The sequence below is a fragment of the Zootoca vivipara genome, chromosome 6 (assembly GCF_965207765.1).
Source record: "Zootoca vivipara chromosome 6, rZooViv2.hap1.1, whole genome shotgun sequence".
Lineage (NCBI taxonomy): Eukaryota > Metazoa > Chordata > Lepidosauria > Squamata > Lacertidae > Zootoca > Zootoca vivipara.
In genome coordinates, this window is record NC_142589.1 from 75,044,582 (window position 1) to 75,064,098 (window position 19,517).

At 43.7% G+C, this 19,517-nt stretch overlaps 1 protein-coding gene across 2 annotated transcripts; it reads right to left on the minus strand.

Annotated features, from left to right (window-relative positions):
• Positions 1-3,439: 3,439 nt before the first annotated feature.
• LOC118086187 (uncharacterized) lies at positions 3,440-15,912 on the minus strand. 2 transcript variants are annotated; one of them, XM_035117531.3, is made up of 2 exons: positions 15,805-15,912; positions 3,440-6,774 (listed from the first exon to the last, which is right to left on the minus strand). In XM_035117531.3, the coding sequence occupies exon 2, from the start codon at positions 6,723-6,725 to the stop codon at positions 3,816-3,818; it is 2,910 nt and encodes a 969-aa protein (XP_034973422.3). In that variant the 5' UTR covers positions 6,726-6,774; positions 15,805-15,912; the 3' UTR covers positions 3,440-3,815. The 2 variants fall into 2 exon arrangements, with proteins under 2 accessions (XP_034973422.3, XP_088528770.1); XM_088672644.1 differs by having other exon boundaries at positions 3,440-6,815; positions 15,805-15,880.
• Positions 15,913-19,517: the final 3,605 nt, after the last annotated feature.

The following is a 19,517-nucleotide window of genomic DNA, read 5'->3' on the forward strand; positions in this document are numbered from 1 at the left end:
CTGGTGGGCACACTTGGACTTTTGAGAAAGTGCCATGGGAACCAGTCATACAAAATGGCTGCTTTGGGGATGTAACATAACAAAATGGCTGCCACAGCCAGAAGAGCAGAAAAATGGACAGTTTCCCGCTCCACCATCTATGAGGGAAAAGGCACCTTACACAGGCCACCATTGTGCTCAGTCACAGACAGAAGCTCTTTGCATAACTCTTGTTCAGAACAAAAGCTGGGTGTCCAATCCGATTCCTGGTATCCAATTAAATGTGGGCATTAAATGAGAGGCCATGTTCAATGCATGAGGGGTGGCTGAGCTAAAGAGTTTAGCTAAAGTCTAAAGAGGAAATGAGAAAGAGCAAACATTCTCTTATGCAATATGGATTTTTTAGGGGATATTTACAGAGACCTTTCAGCAGTAGCATAGCACTCACGGGCACCATGTTGGCAATCCATGCCTTATGGTGACCATTGTATGGAAGAGAAAGACATATATGATGGCATGTAGTACTTGTGACAGTAGAAGGGCAAATGAGGATATTATTATACAGGTAGGTCTTTTTGGGGGGGTGGGGGAAGTCAGTCTGGTGGGGGAAGTCAGTCTGAATGATACCTGTGGATCCCTTCCAAACCTGTGATCCTGTATCTGTGAGGTTAGAATCTCTAAAAGGAAACCAGGTAAGTTGTTTCTTTTGTGAAGGGGATGGCCTTAGCTGGCCAGTTAAGTACCCTCACTTACATGTCCAAATAAATTCCTCTGGTGCCTTCGCAATAAAATTTCCCCACCTGTCTTGGCTGGATGCCACATCGTCTTAGGATGGAGAACAAGAGGCCAAGGAGGACTAAGTGTGAGAGAGTTTTGGCTGATGCTGGAAGAAGTTGGAGACACAGAGGCTTGTCTTGCTCTGTGATGGAGCCAAAGCTATGGCTTGGGGCTTCCCTGAAACCTAATGAAGATCTGTCAAGAGTGTTGATGCCGTGAGGCTCTCTATCCTATGCTCAATCCCTAAATAAAGATGATACACTCTCCACTGGCCTTCATTCCAAGGAAAACAAACTCCGGGTAAGTGCAGGAGCCCCTAGAGTTTCTCGCCGCTGGGAGATATAAGAGTTGTGTGCAACAATATCTTTGAGAGGGTTCTGGAAAATAGGGTGTTCGAGGGAGCAGAGAATCAGTATTTTGGGCAGTCGTGTTGGCAGATGAACAAAAGGAAATGGCAATCAGGAGTTCTGCCCCTCTGGAGACTGGCCTTGTGACCTTGTGCGAAGAGCCTTATAGGATCATTGCCCTCTCTTTCCCACAGAGCACTGAAGGTTAATTAGTTAATGACTTTGGGCCTTCTTAGAAATCCAGAATGCTATTCTCACAACCGCCACCGGCAGACCCTGTAACTAATACTCCTGCAAGGGTTAAGTATTCATTGGGGAGAATTCTGCTCCCATTCTGAAATCCTCCGAGGGGCATTGTCATGGCTGATGACATCTCTAAAGCCAGCCTGAGCTTTTAGAGAATGCCAGAGTTCCCCTTCAGAGCAGAGAATGACCTTCTGCTTGGCAGAATGAGGAGTGTCGGTAAAAAATGATGTGTGCTTTGCTAGGCAGCTTCAATGAGCTATGCATAAATGTATCCGTTCATAAATATTTATTCATTAATATAAAATATTCACAGCAAAAGCTTCAATGTTTGAATTATTTCATGCATTGGCCACAATATGCTGTGTTTATGCTTTGAGGTTGTTGTTTTTAATGGACTTGAAATCTATAGAAATAGAGGTATGTAAAAGCGGGGCCTTCAGGAAAATGTTGCAAAGTTGCGAACTCCTGTTCACTATGCCAGCGGTACCATTTTCCCATGCGTTTGGTTTACACATACTGTACAGGAAAAGGAGACCGTACCTTCTGCCACCACCACATTCTACCGCTCAAATCTCTCGCCACTATTTCAGTGGTGGCAAAATGTGCATTCTACCAGCTTTCACGGATAGAGAACTTTCTGGGTGTTGGTGTGTGGTGCATGCACACCCTGAACATATCACACCCTCCAGCATTTATCTGATGAAAATAGGGATGTCCTACAAAATACTGGGCTCAGGGCAGCTAACACCAAATATAAATTACAATAAAACTTAATAGGAAAAAACCCCAAAAACAGTTAATTAAAATATGGCTTAAAATACAGCTTAAAATGCAGCCTCATTTTAGTGTAGCCCATAAATCAAGACCATAAAAGGAGGAAACATCAGATATTCACGTGAGCCAGCTATCCATGCTGGCCCTACATGAGCCAGAAAAAAAGCCAAGGGAAAATTTATATGCCAAATCCCATATAAGGGGTCAGAGTGAGTCTAAGCCGAAGGCCAGGTGGAACAGCTCTATCTTGCAGGCCCTGCGGAAATATGTCAAATCCCGCAGGGCCCTGGTCTCTTGTGACAGAGCGCGGGGCCAGTGCTGAAAAGGCCCTGGCCCTAGTTGAGACCAATCTAACCTCCTTAAGACTTGGGACCTCCAAAGTGTTATTATTTATGGACCTTAAGGTCCTCTGCGGGGCTAATACTAATATTAATAATTTTATTATTTATACCCCACCCATCTGACTGGGTTGCCGCAGCAGTTGTGGGAGGCATCCACCACATGTAAAAACATAATAAAGCATTAAACATTGAAAAAACTTCCCTAGACAGGGCTGCTTTCAGATGTCTTCTAAAGGTTGTATCGTGACCAATCCCCTTGGATCGGGAGGTCACATGACTCCATACCCTCCAACATTTCTCCAATGAAAACAAATAGGGACATCCCAAGGGAAAAGCAAGACATTCCAGGATCAAATCAGAAACCGGGGCGGCTTCTGTAAATCCAGGACTGTCCCTGGAAAATAGGGGCACTTGGAGGCTCTGCCCGTTTTGTATCTCCTTCTTACAAATATATGCATTTTTAATGCACACTTTAATGCACCTTGTGAGTGCATCTTTGTACCCATTCCTTGTCTGGAGAACTGCACTGTGAAATTTGGAGAAGTGAAATTGGGTTTTTTTTTGCTAGTAAAGAGGGAAAAAGAGGAAATGATGATAATTAAAAACAGAAGCTGTCTCACTCCATGCTGTCTCTCCTTCAAGCAAGCCTCAAAGGAGTTCCTGGTAAAAAGAAGGCACATTTTTCATAAGTTGTGGACACGTAAAGTAGTAAAAGAATTTTGGGAAATGATTTATAATGAGTTGAAAAAAATGTTTAAAGTATTTCCCCCCCTATAAAATCCCAAAGCTTTTCTTTTAGGAATTCTAGGTACTGAAATCTCAAGGGAGCAGAAAAGACTATTTATGTACAGTATGTGACCAAGGCTGCACAGATGTTATTTGCCCAGAGATTGAAAGAATCCCTACCAGAGAAGAATGGCAGATTAAGTTGATGAATTATGCTGAATTGGCAAAAATGACCGGAAGAATCAGAAATCAGGAAGACCAGAATTTTAATAAGGAATGGGGGAAATTTATAATTTATCTTAAAAACAATTGTAAACAGTTAAAACTGTTAGTAGGACTGGAATAACACCTGTACGTAGTTTAATTGTGAATTTTGGATATAATGGAGATGTAAAAGATCTGGATTATTATAAAAGATGCAGGAGGAAATGATTAACAATAGGACCCACAAAGGGGAGGAGAGAAGTCCAGGAGATTCTTTGGAATCTTGTTTTTATGTTGTATATTGGATAAAAGGTAAAGGGACCCCTGACCATTAGGACTGTAAAACTTTGATCTGAAAACCAATTAAACATTTTTTAAAACAACAACAACAACAGAGTTCCTGGTAAACTAGTGTTTCATACTAGTCACCTTCCTCCGCCACCTTGAAGACTGATTCCACCACGGGTTTGCCTTCCTTATCAAACCAATAAATGCTTTCCTCCTTTTCCTCTGAGTGCCCTCCCTTTAAAGCCACTCGCATTTTAGCCCAGAACAGCTTCTGAGCCTCGGGTTCTGCAGGCCAAGAAATATAGGTCTTCTTTAGCATCACTTTCCGCATCCGGTGATAGGCAGAGAGCTCCCGCTCTGGGATGTCCTCCAGGAAAACAGGTATAAGGACATCCTTGAGTTCATCAAAGAGCCGATAGCTGGCCAGCTGTATCTCCATGGAGCACCACTCGCTTCGCAGGTACCTCCGGCTAATCACACAGATGGTATGCCGACTGTTGTGGATGCTGTCGACTATATTGTCTATAATGTATTTCCCGGGCTGGAAGTCCCGGTGGTGGAGGCAGAGACGGAAGACGGGACCCCCTCCTTTTTCTAGACTGGGCACCAAGTGCTCCAGCACCCAGCTCTCGTCAGTGGAGTTGTAGGAGACGAAGGCATCGAATTTGTAGTGGTCGTCCTTGCCGTGCCTCCAGTGATCATTGACCCATGCCCGAAGGACATAGAAGTGGTATTTCAGGCGCCAGTAGGTGCGGTGGTAGAGGAAAGGCAGCACCATGTGCAGCAAGAGAGTCGGGAAGGTGAAAAAGAACAGGTACACACCCACATCTTGGAAGCAGACATGGGTATCAAAGCTGTAGACATAGCTAGAAGGCTGCCCAGAATTGCAGGAGTAGTTGTACAGGTAAACCACCTGCACCTGGCTGTTGTTCAACCACAACTGGAACCAAATGTTATCGCAGGTGCAAGACAAGGGGCACTTGCGTAGGTCAAGGTATCTCAAGGAGGCCAGCTTTTCCATCACACTGCTGTTGATCGTCTGAAGCTCGTTCTTCCCCATTTGCAGGTTGTGCAGCCTGCTGAGGTTGCCGAAGACCTCCAGGGTCAATGTGCGGAGGCCTGCGTTCTCCAGGTTCAGACTAGTCAAGTTTCTAAGATTCTTGAATATACCAGGTGGAAAGTTCCCCATACCGTTACTGCTATCAGCCAGGCTTAGATACCTCAGCTGCCCTAGGTCATCAAAGACATCAGGTGCAATGGAGAGAAGTTTGTTTTCTGACAGGTAGAGGTAGCGCAAGGACCTCAGGCCCTTGAAGAACTTGGCAGGGATGATTTTCAAGCCATAAGGTTGCTGTCCTTGGAGCTTGAGGTCATAGAGCTTGTGCAGGTTCAAGAAGGGAGGCTGGCTGTGTTGCGTCATGCTGATGTAGTTTATCTTGTTGGCTCTCAGGTCCAGAACCTGGAGAGTGCTCTGCACAGGTTTAAAAAACCAGTGACTAATGTATTCAATATGATTGCCGTCCAGATAGAGATTGGAGAGATTCCTCAGTCCCTCAAACGATATGTTGGTCAATCTACGGATGTTGTTCCCCCCTAGGTCTAAAATATAAAGGCTCCCAAGGTTCTTGAAGACACCGGGGAAGAGGACAGAAACATGGTTGTTTCGGAGATTGAGGGTCTTAAGGCTCTTCAAGCTGTCAAAACTAGTTTCGTAGAGATCGGTTAGAAGGTTGTTATCCAACCGCAGCTCCCTGAGGTGTTGCAACCCTTTCAAGGCATTTTTGTCCAGGATGGCAATGCTGTTGATATTGAGGTGGAGCGTCTCCAGATTAGGGGCATAGCAGAATGCCTGAGCAGATACCCAAAGGATACGATTGAAGCGGAAGGAGATGGTTGTCAGCTCATTTAAGGGAGCAGTCTTGGAGCAGGACTTTAATTTGCCCAGCAGGTTGTGTTCCACAATCAAAGTCTTTAGCTGGTTTTGTACCACCCAACCCATCTTTTCCCTTACACATCCCACTGACCTGAGATGGTTCCTTGAAAGGTCCAGCAGCAGGATGGGAGGGCATGCCCCAAAGGTGCTGCTATTCATGTTCCTGATGTTGTTCCTCTGAAGATGGAGAGACAAGGAATGGTTGGATGCCCTGAGATGCTCACACAACTTGGTCAGCTGATGGGATTTACTTAAATGCAACCCAGAGTAATCTAGGGTCCAAGGCCGCAAGTCAGAAACTTTGAAGACCTGGAAAATGTCTAGGCCGTTCCCTATCAGCTCCAGTCTGCTGAGATTTCGGAGGTGGACCGTGGCAAAAGAAGATGCATTTGAGATCCTGTTGTAAGAAAGGTCCAGTCGTTTTACATTCCTCAGGAACTCTGGTTCCTTAACGTCCACCCTATGCAGGGAATTGTTACATAGCAGGAGAGTAGACAAGGAAGTGGGGAGCCTTGGTTCAGACTCCAGGGAGGTCAGGTTATTGTTACAGAGATTCAGCACCTTCAGGCTTGTCAGTCTCACTAAGCTCAGAACTACTTCTTCAAAGTTCTCCAACTTGTTGAAATGGAGCTGCAGCACCAGGAGATTCTGAAATGGATTAAATGTATCCTCCTGGATTTTGCTCAGTCGGTTATGGTGCAAGATGAGGGAGGTGAGGTTTGGCAAACCCAGGAAGACATCTTTGGATAGATTCACGAGGCTGTTGCAGGAAAGATTGAGTGTCTTCAAGTCTGTGAGGTTCTCAAAGGCCCCGCCTTCTATCACTTCCATTTTGTTGAAGCTCAGTTGCAGGACCTTCAGCTTTGGGAGGTGTTGGAAGCTCCCGTAAGGCAAGAACCGAATGAAATTATGGGATGCATTGACCACTGTGGCATTGTTGGGAAGGTCCATCACGGCGCTGGAGACATCTTTCAGGAAGCGCTGCATGCACTTGAAAGAACCTGGATCCCACATGGACTGGATGCAGTTCCTGAAACCATAAGCAGCTGTCCATTGGGTGTGAAGTAGAACGAAAGCCAGGAAAGGAAGCAGGAGACCCATTTGGCCCATCTCTGATTTGGGATGCTCAGCTCCAAAAGCCTTGGGTCACCAGAAAAACCTGGAACCAAAGAACATTAACTGTGAGATTTCTTTGAACTCCTGTGAAAGACAATGCAAGAGTTTGAAAGTTAGGAGTATCATCATCATCATCATCATCATGATTTCATGTATGGATGTTTTTCCACGAGGCATCCTAAAGCAATTATAATTTAATAAACAGTGACATATATAAAAATAGAAGAAGTATTTATTAAAATATTTTATATATCACACACGAACAATTCAAAACAAGAACAACCCATACATAAAATCAATACAAATTCAAGGCAGGTCCCAACTGGGACAAACATCTCAATTTAGGATGTTTGCTGAAAGAGGGAAGCTTTTAGCAAGTCCTGACAATGGATAAAGACATCTCAGGAGCTCCGCATAAAATGCACCAATCAAGCCCCAGGACCATTTAATGTACAGGGCTGTCATCTGATTAATGGAATCTTAGGTGATTCATTGTTGGAATTCATCGTACGAGTTGTAGCTGATTCATTCCTTAATCTATCAATTAAATATCCATTTGAGTAAAAACAGTACTGTGATTCTGAAGCAAGACATGCTTTCTTTGTTTTTAGGTGATGTACGCATGTGTCATGTCAAGATTTATCTAAGATGAGGCATTTCCTCCTACAGGAGAAAGAAGGCACATCTCATTTCAAAGTCCTTTTTCATTCAATTTAGGCTTCTAGCATTACTGGGGATATGGGATGGGCTGAATGAAGATGGTTTGGATGAAGAACTGATTTGGTATATTTATTCTATATTCATTGTCAGGTGCCAGGATGCTTATCGCAGGAAAATGGAAATATTTAGAGGAATTAAAGAAAGATTTATGGTATAGTCAAGTTGGTCCATAGTTACTGCCGAAAACGTAACTAAGAAATTAAGGTACTACTAAAGGACAATAAAAAATGGTCAACAATGTGGCAAAATTTTATTTTATATATTAATGATGACAACTGTGTTAAAATGCCTCTTGTGAAATATGCTACTATTTGGAATTCTTAGTAACTTTTCAGCTTTGAGTGAGGATATAAAACCTTGACGACAATACCCTGATATTTCTAAATAAAACAAATATTTATTTAAAAATGTTACTAACCCACCCAACACAACATTGCTTTCCCAGAAAATGAGAATGAAACAACCCAAATTTGTACGTTGTGTGTATGTTTAATTCTAGTTTTCATTCAGTTGTTGTTTTCCTTCTTCTTTTTGTTCTTGTGTGATTGAAGCGTATGTACTTCTTTAAATCAATACAATTCATGTCATTTCTGTATGTTTTTCCTTTCATTTCCTCATTTTTATTTTTTTCCCTTTCCCTTTTCCTTTTTTTGCATAAGAAGCTAGGGTGTTTGTTGTATAATGGTTTTTGTTACGTATTGTTACAAAGGAATATTAATAAAAAATATTTCTTAAAAAGTAATCAATAGAATTAAAAAATAATAATGATGGGTTGTTGTTGTTTTTAAAAACACCTAATTAGGTTGAATGTTGCAGTCCTGCTTGGGAAACCCAACTTCTCTTTTTATTGCAGATTCTGCAAATATTAACTGTGTGCCTATAATTGGGACCCTACAGAAAGAATAGAGACCAAATCACTTCATTTAAACATCAACGGCTGCCTCCAAATCTGGTCTCCAAAGCTTTCACGTGAAACCTGAGCTCAGTGCCGGATTTATGTATAAGCTAAACACGTTATAGCTTAAGGCCCCACTCTTTTGGGGCCCCCAAAGTAAAATAAAGGGGAAACAAACACCTGGGTGTACATTTCAAAAATATAAGATAAAAAAAGAAATAAAATAAAACCTACATACAGCAACAGTGTTTTGTGTTGTGTAGACTCCTATTTGTTATGTGCAAATGGCTTTAGATACCTATTAGGTCCTTAAATTACCATATAGCACATATTCAACACAAAAAAGTGACAATTTGTTGTTGACAAAGGACAGCTGGACATAAAAAGGGCCCCATTACCTTCAGTAGCTTAGGGCAGTGATGTCCAAACTTGCCCCCCCCAGCTGTTTTGGGACTACAATTCCCATCATCCCTGACCTGTTAGCTAGGGATGATGGGAGTCGTAGTCCCAAAACAGCTGGAGGGCCAAGTTTGGACATCACTGGCTAAGGGTTCATCAAACTTAAATCTGGCCCTGGCTGAGCTATAGTAGCTCCACACCCTGGTGATCTGAAACACACACGAAACATGTAGAGGTAGAAGGTACATTTTATCACATGTGGTGAAATGGCGTTCTGGTGAGGTTTGCGGTGGAGCTTGGGTGGGGGTGTGGTCAGTTGCAGATTTTTTGGAATAACTCCCAGCTTCCCCAGGTATCTGAGTGGGTGTTGTTGTTGTTTAGTCGTTTAGTCGTGTCCGACTCTTCGTAACCCCATGGACCATAGCACACCAGGCACTCCTGTCTTCCATTGCCTCCTGCAGTTTGGTCAAACTCATGTTCGTAGCTTTAAGAACACTGTCCAACCATCTTGTCCTCTGTCATCCCCTTCTCCTAGTGCCCTCAATCTTTCCCAACATCAGGGTCTTCTCCAAGGAGACTTCTCTTCTCATGAGGTGGCCAAAGTATTGGAGCCTCCGCTTCAGGATCTGTCCTTCCAATGAGCACTCGGGGCTGATTTCCTTCAGAATGGATAGGTTTGATCTTCTTGCAGTCCATGGGACTCTCAAGAGTCTCCTCCAGCACCATAATTCAAAAGCATCATTTCTTCGGCAATCAGCCTTCTTTATGGTCCAGCTCTCACTTCCATACATCACTACTGGGAAAACCATAGCTTTAACTATACCTTTGCTGGCAAGGTGATGTCTCTGCTTTTTAAGATGCTGTCTAGGTTTGTCATTGCTTTTCTCCCAAGAAGCAGGCGTCTTTTAATTTCGTGACTGCTGTCACCATCTGCAGTGATCATGGAACCCAAGAAAGTAAAATCTCTCACTGCCTCCATTTTTTCCCCTTCTATTTGCCAGGAAGTGATGGGACCAGTGGCCATGATCTTGGTTTTTTGATGTTGAGCTTCAGACCATATTTTGCGCTCTCCTCTCCTCTTTCACCCTCATTAAAAGGTTCTTTAATTCCTCCTCACTTTCTGCCATCATGTTTGTGTCATATGCATATCTGAGGTTGTTGATATTTCTTCCGGCAATCTTAATTACGGCTTGGGATTCATCTAGTCCAGCCTTTCGCATGATGAATTCTGCATCTGAGTGGTGGGTTTGGAAATTTGCCAAAAACGGTGTTTTTTCGGCACAGGTATGGCATCTGAACACGGAAAGGGTATGGTGTCACCCTCATAGTGGCAAGTGAGGTTGTGGCCAAAGCTGAGGAGTATTGGTCCAGTGGGTCAGTCTACATTTATATATATATAGATTATAGTAGCAAGTGGGGTTAATAGGGAACTGTACTAGTAAACAATAATATAGGCCTACAAAATAATAAAGCTGAATATTTTTCTAAAGTAATTTTATAATGGGATCAAAATAAATAAATTATGTATTACATGAAATCAATCAGTAGGCATAAGACTTATACCCTTAGTCTATGCTGCTGGATCATCGAACTACAAGCACTCTTTAATATTAGATAACAGGTGCAACAGCTTGACCTACATTCAACTGCGCTGCACTGAGGTCTGCAGCTGCATGCAACCAGTCCATGCAGAATGTAGGCACCCTATATATAGAAATGTGCAAACCAGTGATATTTTAGGGAGTAGGCTAGCAGGCGGGGCCCATTACTTACATCGTAGGAGCCTACACAACACAAAACACTGTTGCTGTATGTAGGTTTTATCTTGTTTGTTTTTATCTTAGATTTTGGAAATGTACATCCAGTTTTTCCCCCCTTTAAATTTTTCGGCCCCCCCCCCAAGAGAGTGGGGCCCTAAGCTATAGCTTGTTTAGCTTATCCAGCATTGCTCACACACCCTGTTCAGCCCTCTCAACGCATGCAGAATCACATCTAGTTCATTTTTCCAATGGAACTGCATAAAAGAATTAACCTGAGCCTTGAGAAGCACATCTTCGGGGAGCATGGGGTGTGAGAAAAAGCATCACCCTTCCAACTTGCTGTAGGGCCAGATTTAAGATGGTCCAAGTGGCTTCGCCACGCGAGGCGCCAAGCCGAGGGGGTGCAAAATTGAGATCCATAATTGAGAAGACCCATTCGGGGGCACCAATCTTTGGCCTCACACAGGGTGCCATATTACAGCGGGACACCTGCTCCAGTTTGGTGTAATTTTCAGGAAAGTGGAGCACGCTCACAATGTCACGACCACAGGAGCAAGCGTGTGTGGCAAGGGAGGCTAATAAGCTTTGTGGGTCTAAGAAGGAAACTTAAAAGGAACAACTCCGGGCATTTAGCTGCTGTCAGGGGTCGGATCCTCTGGCTGAAGCAAATGGCTTCACCTCGCCTAATGCACGGACTGCCCCTGGAGCCAATGGACCCCCCCCCCCCAAAAAAATTGGTGACTTTTGCTATATACATTGGCATTTATTTGCAGGTTAGTGCTCCTTGACCCTGACTTTTTAATGGACTTCTATTCTTTTGTTTCTGCCACCAACCACAGCTCATTCTCCAGCCCCAGGAAGGAAAGAGGGAAGGAAGGAAGGAAGGAAGAGGCGGCATGATCGGAGAATGCCACCATTGCAAAATTAGAGCTTTGGGGTGCTCTGCAGACTGCAGCTGCTAAGTTAAGAAAAGCAGAACCTTTTAAGTAAAAAGAGGCCCCTCCATTCCTCTCCCCCGCCTCATCCGGACCTATTAGAACTTAGTTTGTTGCCCGAGGAGGAAGTGAGAAGCAGCAAGGTCTGGTGCAGCAGCGACAGTGGTGCTATTTTTCATGAAAAAGAGGTGCCAGTCCAGAACTCACCATGAATGCCTCCCTTGTTCTCTTGTAATGGCAATGGCGCCCACCTGAGAGGTGTCAGAACTGAGTTCCAGTGAGTTCCGGCTGGGGGGGGGAAAGCCCTGCATATTTCTCTTCTCAGCTTTATTTTAGAATAGGAAGATCACTGATCTTCGTGCACTTTTTCAAACACCACCACTACTCTGTTGGGAAGGTAGCATAATATACAGTTGGAGGAAGCACAGGTCATGGATTTTCAGGGTGGATAAAAATCAATGATTTTTTAAAATAAATAAAAAAAATCGGATTTTTTTTTTATTTAAATCGGATTTTTTTATTTAAATCGATTTTTTTATTTAAATTGGGGTTTTTTTAAATAAAATGCTTTTTGAGGAAAATATATTACCATCCAAAGGTTATTCCATCATGAAATAAAGATTAGTTTTCTAATTATGTAGAATAAGGTTATATATGTTTAATTTTGGGGGTAAATAAATTCCATTAATCCATTCACAATGTCATGCTCTTCCAGAGGTTTTTGTAAGATTATTGGGCAGTTTCTCTGCCTACAAGATATTATCACAGATGCTTGGTTTACTTTTGAGGTTCTCAAAACTGAATTTGACTCAACAGAGATCACATGCCTCTTCTTCACAGCAAAAATGTTATAACATGAACAGAGTTGAGAAAAAGACCTTAATCCTATTGTTCTACAAACCTATGAATACAGAAACAACCCCTTCAGTGCTAAGTTTCAAGAAGTTCAGTGAATAGAATAGAAACAATATTTTTCTGATTGTTTGGAGTGGACAGTATTGATTATTTTTCTCCTTCCTAAGTACAACAGTAAAGTTGTCCAAATATAAATGATTAACCTATTAAACTGGGGATAAAAAACTAATATGAAAAGTTGTTATTCTAAAAATCTTCATCTACTTGCATATTAAAGCTATACCAGCAAGAATTAGTCTTTATGTAGAAAACTATGATTTAAATCAAGCCTTACTGACTAGTGATTTAAATCGTGATTTAAATCGTGATTTAAATCAGTTTGATTTAAATCGTGATTTAAATCAGTTTGATTTAAATCAAATCCACCCTGTGGATTTTTATCTTTTATTTCTACTGAGTATTAGCAGGGCCGTCTCAAGCACGCCGGGCGCCTGGCGCTGTGGTGTGGAGATTGCTCCGGCGCCCCCGTCCCACTCCGTTTCTTGCTGCGGCTGGTAGGCGGCCACAGCATGGTTTCCGTGCGGCTCCACTACACAACACCCCCCTACTCGGCCGGCGCCCTGGCGCCCTGCGCCACCCAGACTACCCCTAGAGCCGGCCCTGAGTATTAGGTCCCCCCCTCAACTTTATAAGCAAGCACTGCAACAATACTTTATAAAAACGGTAGGGTAAGTCAACATATGTTACATTTGGGGGGGCAGTCTGGACAGAACCCTGTGCACCTCCCAGACCTGTGATCTAGGGTAGGGGGGGGCATGTAGAATGTATGAAAGCAAGCTAGCCAAACCAGCTCATTTGTCTGGATAGTGCATTTGTCTGGCAAGTTAAGCACCACAATTAGCATAACCAAATAAGTTGCTCTGTGCCATAAAACAAATGCCATAAGGGCGCTTAGGACTCGATCTCTCCCAGTTCCAGTGCTTTTTTCTATTAAAAAAACAACTGTTTAGGGGGTACTCTCATTTTCCTACTCATAATGAAATACTGCCCCTCAATGAGGCCAAATGTAGATGCACAAAATGTTTAGGGGTATGCCTACCTCTGCATCCCCCCAGAAAAAACACGCTGCCCACCATTTTATGAAATTGCCTTAAAACTGAATCAGGTTATTTATTGGTCCATCTACCGTGTTTTCCCCAAAATAAGACACTCTTTTATACTGTATTTATTTTTCCTCAAGAAGACACACTGTGGCTTTTTTGGGGGGGGGGTGTCTTATTCCAGTGGCAAGGGCCCCTGCTCCGTGTGGCATGGCTGAGGGCAGTGAGCTGTTGCCAGGAGACGCCACGTCCATGTCTTATTTTTGGGGTATGGCTTATATTGGGAAATGCGTTGAAATCCTGCTACAGCTTATTTTATGGGTATGTCTTATTTTCGGGGGAAACGGTAGCACAGAATCTACTCTGACAAGCAGCAAGTGTACAGTGGGGAGCAGCGAATGACCTCCCCCCACATTTTCTGGGAGCTGTTGTTTGGTAAGGGTGCTGGAGGCTATTATGACAGGGTGGTCCAATGTGCAGCCCAACCCTGAGGCCTTTTTTGGTGGCCCTCAGCAACATTTGACACCCCTACCCCCACCGCAGGCCTCATGCTGCCTTCCCAAAGCTGGGTAAGCAAGGCACTAGGCTTTGGGAAGAAGGTATGAGGGCTCTGAGAGGGTTCTAGAACCATTCCACCTCCTTTCCACGCCTCCTTCCCAAAACACGGCAACTCGCTTAGCCAACTTTGGGAAGGCCCTGAAATCCTGACACTATTTTGTGGCATTTTGGTTTGGTCCTAATGGAGGCATTGTCCTATTGTGGATTTTGGAGTTGTTGTTTTTTAAATAAAAATAAAAATTAAGACCTCCTGCATGCAAATCTTGTATCCTACCACTAGGGATAGGAAAATCTGTCAATTATAGTTCCTGTTGGTTTCAATTCTCCAATTATTATTTTTTAAAGTGCTCACAAACATTAGCGAATTTCTCCTAGCACACACGTTTATTTGAAATTTTGCCTAATATACACGTTTTTTGCTAAGCGACTCCCCCGAGATCATGAGTTTTCATGTTATTTTCACTAATATATGCACAGTTTTTAATGCACCATTTAAAATGCACAATTTACTTTAGTGTATGCATTTTGATACACGTCAGCTGGACAGAGAACTTCATTGCAAAATTCAAAGTAGTGCAAATTTAGAAGTGCGGCTGCGCTTTGGCTCACATATTGTTTCAGAAAGAGCACATTAGGTAGGTTTGCCTTTAAATATTAACTGAATTGAATTTCTGTTCTATCCCTACCTGGGAGTAAGTCCCATTTAACTTAGCAGGGTTTTAAATGCATGGTGTACATTTTGAGTAGTTGTCCTCTTCATCTATTTTAAGATAATTTGTTGTGGTTACATTTTAGTATCTCAAAATAATTGTGGCAATGCAGTCACCTCCCCCTTTTAAAGTGAATAGACTGCATGCACACCTAGTATACAGAGTTGGAATTAATCCGTTCCGGGAGTCTGTTTGACTCCCAAAACAGTTCGAAAACCAAGGCGCAGCTTCTGATTGGCTGCAGGAGCTTCCTGCACTCAGTCGGAAGCCGTGGAAGCCGTGTCAGACATTCAGCTTCTGAAAAATGTTCACAAACCGGAACACTCACTTCCAGGTTTGTGGTGTTTGGGAGCCAATTTGTTCGGGAGCCAAGCTGTTTTAGTACCAAGGTACCACTGTACCTGCATGGGAAAGGCAGATAAAGAGGAACCTCCAAATCTTCCTAGACTGTCCTTCTTGTGCTGACCCTTTCATTTTCCTTCCACATTAGACCGATGCTCTTAGGGTTGCTAACCTTATTTCCCCTCCAAATGCAAACCAAATTGAATTTATCTCCTACTTACCTACTTACTCCTGAGCTATGTGGCCCCCTCCTATATGAAAGCCTATAAAGTTGATCCTGGCTGAGGTTAGATTGCACTGCTGGATCTACGTATAAGCTAAACAAGCTATAGCATAGGGCCTTACTCTCTTGGGGGCCACCCATAAAATTAAAGAAAAAAAACCCCTAGATGTACATTTCCAAAATATAAGATAAAAAACAAATAAAATAAAACCTACATACAGCAACGGTGTTTTGTGTTGTGTATGTTTTGGTTTGTTATGTGCAAATGACTTTAAATACCTACCTATTAGGTCCATAAATTACCATATAGCACATATTCAACACAAAAAAATGGCAATTTGTTATTGACAAAAGGACAGCTGGACATGAAAGCATTTAAAGTTGATCCTGTCTGGGGTTAGATTGCAATAGTGGCTCATTTCTCTCACTCCAACCACAGTGAGCCAAAATGTGACGTAAAAATCCCATTAAATACTGCCTACAATTTTTAAATTGCACGGCGGGAAATTATTCCCAGGAACATTTATAGGATCCTATAAATACACACAACACAAGCAAGACTTGGGAAGTTCCTACCTGATTCCGCCAGCGATTTAGATCTTCATGTTCTCCTTGGCACCGGTGCAGCTAGTTCTGCTTTCGGACAGTCACTGATCTAGTAGGAGTTGCTATCTTTCTTTCTAACTTGTTTGAGAGAGTTGGGTGTTGCATGACTTAAACGTAAGGGGGAAGTGAGCTGGACTGTCTTCTTTCAGTTTTGTTTCTGAGAGATGGAAACATTGTGTTCTCCTTTTACAGTGACGGGTGATCGAAGGAAGGTGACAAAAGAGGGCACCTGGGCCTGGGGGGGGGGGGGGAGCTGGGGAGCAAGGGACCAGGTCACAGTGGTGGATGGGGACAATATTCTACATGAAAATAGGGATCTTCCATTGCCATACCAGCTGGGGATCTTGGCAGTTGTCGCCTGACTTCTTTGGTAAGCACAACAACAACAACAACAACAACAACAACAACAACAACAACAACAACAACTTATTTATACCCCGCCCATCTGGCTGGGTTTCCCCAGCCACTCTGGGCGGCTTCCAACAGAAAAATGAAATGAAATAATCGATTAAACATTAAAAGCCTCCCTAAACAGGGCTGCCTTCAGATGTCTTCTAAAAAATCTGGTAGCTGTTTTTCTCTTTGACATCTGATGTGAGGGCGTTCCACAGGGCGTGCGCCACCACCGGGAAGGCCCTCTTCCTGGTTCCCTGCAACTTGGCTTCTCACAACGAGGGAACCGCCAGAAGGCCCTCAGCACTGGACCTCCGTGTCCGGGCAGAACGATGGGGGTGGAGACTGTTATAAGAATCTTGAGGTCATATATATATATATATATAATAATAATTGTTCATAAAACATGTACATGAATGTACAGTACAGGCACATGTCTGAAGCAGCACAGGAAGACAGGCCTTTCTGACACCATTTTGACTCTCTCTCTGACCAGGTGTTCCTCTGCAAGGAAGAAGGGGGGTGGGGGGAACCTTCTCATTGTCTCAGGAATTAAAGTGATAATCCCTGGCATCCTGATACCTGACTGCCAGACAAAAGGGTGTGATTAACTTGGCTGGGAAACAGGGAAATGTAAATATCTCTCAATTTTGTTGATTAGGTTTTGGGGGCAGGGGGCAGGGTCCAGGGTGCTCAGATTACTGCCACCAGACCTCCCCTTTCATGATGTACCTATGATGAATCTAGGGAGGGGGGGTCTTGGGCTACACCCCTTCTGTGACATATGGATAATGCTTCTGGGGGGTGGGCTGAAACCAATTTCAAATCTCTTTTTAAGCACAAGACATCTTTGTTTGGGGTTCCTTCCTTGTTCTCCTGAGTGAGAGGAAGGACCCTGTTGCAACAGCGAAAATAAAAGTGCCTTGCTTCGTATGTCCTGGTTTGGTCTCTGTTATTTGGTAGGCAGGAGACGCTTAAATTCGTCTGTTTGCCTGGATCCTTGGGCTCTCCCTGGGCAGGATCCATTTCTCTGGGTTCATAGGAACCAGCTTAAATTTTACTACAAGACGCTCCTTCAGGTATACTGGACCGAGGCCATTTAGGGCTTTAAAGGTCAGCACCAACACTTTGAACTGTGCTCGGAAACGTACTGGGAGCCAATGTAGATCTTTCAAGAAAAAAAGTGTTCCCAAGCTGATCGGTTAAAGAGTGCTTTCACCAACCCTATATCCCCACATATAGTACTTAGGGATTAGAAGCTTGAAAAAACGTGGGATGCAATCAGAAACCAAGTCTATCTCCCTTCCTTCCTGAACTTAAGATTGGAAAAATGAAAAACTGAAACAAACAGATCCACTCGTTCCTAGTGGTAGGGTAGCACAACTGAAAGCTGCTCTAAAAATTCATTGCTTCTGCAAGTGGGATGGGTTTAAGACAGGGGTCAGCAAACCTTTTCAGCAGGGGGCTGGTCCACTGTCCCTCAGACCTTATGGGGGGCAGGACTATATTTTGAAGGGGGGAAAAAGAACGAATTCCTATGCCCCACAAATAACCCAGAGATGCATTTTAAATAAAAGGACACATTCTACTAATATAAAAACACGCTGATTCCCGGACCATCTGTGGGCCGGATTTAGAAGGAGAGTGGGCTGGATACGCCCCCCCCCCAGCCTTACTTTGCCTACCCATGGTTTAAGATCTCCCAAGACCAGGTTTTGGCTCTTCCTGCAAATTTCCGCTGCTCTCCCATTCTCTTAGCTGTTGCCTCTTCCAGCCCTGAAATAGCACCTTTCTCATTCCACTCTTCTCAGAACAATACAATTACACATCATAATTTGCGAGAGAAAGAAGATATGCTTTTTTTATTTAAAAAATGATAATAAATTGAATATTTTGCCACATTCAACACTCTTTCTCAGGGGCGTGTCAATGGGGGGGCGATGGGGGTGGTCCACACTGGGTTCCACTCTTGGAGGGGTGCCACTTGGTGCCCCCACCCCCGCAACTCCCAAGCCGAGCCTCCAGCCTCCCGAGCGGACTTTTTATCAGGAGGCTGGAGGCTCGGCTTGGGAGTCGCGGGGGTGGGGCGCCAAGTGGCACCCCCCCGCCTCGCTGAGTGGGCTTTCTACCTGGAGTTTGTAGCTGGAGGCGCACAGATTGGGGTCGCCGGGGGGGCGGCGATACCCCGCTACATAACACGCATGCGCAGCGGGATGCTGTGCATGTGTCGTTATGTGGTGGGGTATCACCGCCCCCCACGCCTCCAAAGCCACGCTACAAACTCCAGGTAGAAAGGCCGCTCAGTGCCCCCCCCCCCGGTTGCATGGCAATTTGCCGCCCCGGGTGTCGCGGCAGCTTGCTACGCCCCTGCTCTTTCTTGTTATAGTGGTTGCACATTTACTCAACGGCTGGAGAGAGGAAACAATTCCACCCCTCTGAGTATTGCAGCTGGCCAATGAGAGTGATCATATGACTCATTTTAAAACATGCTTTACATTTTTATTATTCAGCCTAGCATAACCATTATAGGTTACAGCACAGATTCAATATTCACAAGTGCACAAGTGCTTTGGGTTCATTTATTTCACTGCAATGCTGGAACTCCTCCAGATGTCCTGGGTTGAGCATTCATCCTGATTTGCTTACGCAGAGGTTAGATTATATCCGTTCTTCACTGGGCCTTTGTCCCGCTTTGTTTGCGTGGTGTTTATGCAACAAAGATGCATACATCCTGATTTGCTTGAGGGTGTTTTTAGGTCTTCCCACGAATCATTGGCTCATTCTGCACTTCCCAACGTATTTCCCCATCTCCTTTCTAACTGCAGAAGCGACAATCCTTTTTTAAAAAATGGATTTGATAAGATAAGATATCTTTATTGTCATTGTCCCCTTGCGGGAACAACGAAATTACTCGGTTGCTACATCCACTCCGATAAAGCATTCCGCATAATCCAAAATTACAAAAACCTAATTAAAAACAGTAAATATAATACAAAATAACAAGTAAAATAAGATGACTTCAAAGCCCAGGCTTTCCATTTAAGGCCAAAATCGCTCTAGAGAAGAAACTGTTCCTGAGACGGCTCGTTCTTGCCTGCATTGTTCTATACCTCCGTCCCGATGGCAGGAGCTGAAAGAAATGGTGACCAGGGTGCGTTGGATCTCTTGATATATCTAGTGCTTTTCTATGGCACCTGGTGGTGTAAATTTGTTCTAAGGGGGTGAGTGAGCAGCCAATAATGCTCTCTGCTGTTTTAATAATTCTACACAGCCCTGCTCTGTCCTGGGAA

Bases quoted from the DNA above. Each gene is read 5' to 3' on its own strand.
- LOC118086187 (XM_035117531.3), bottom strand. From the start codon at position 6,725: ATGGGCCAAATGGGTCTCCTGCTTCCTTTCCTGGCTTTCGTTCTACTT.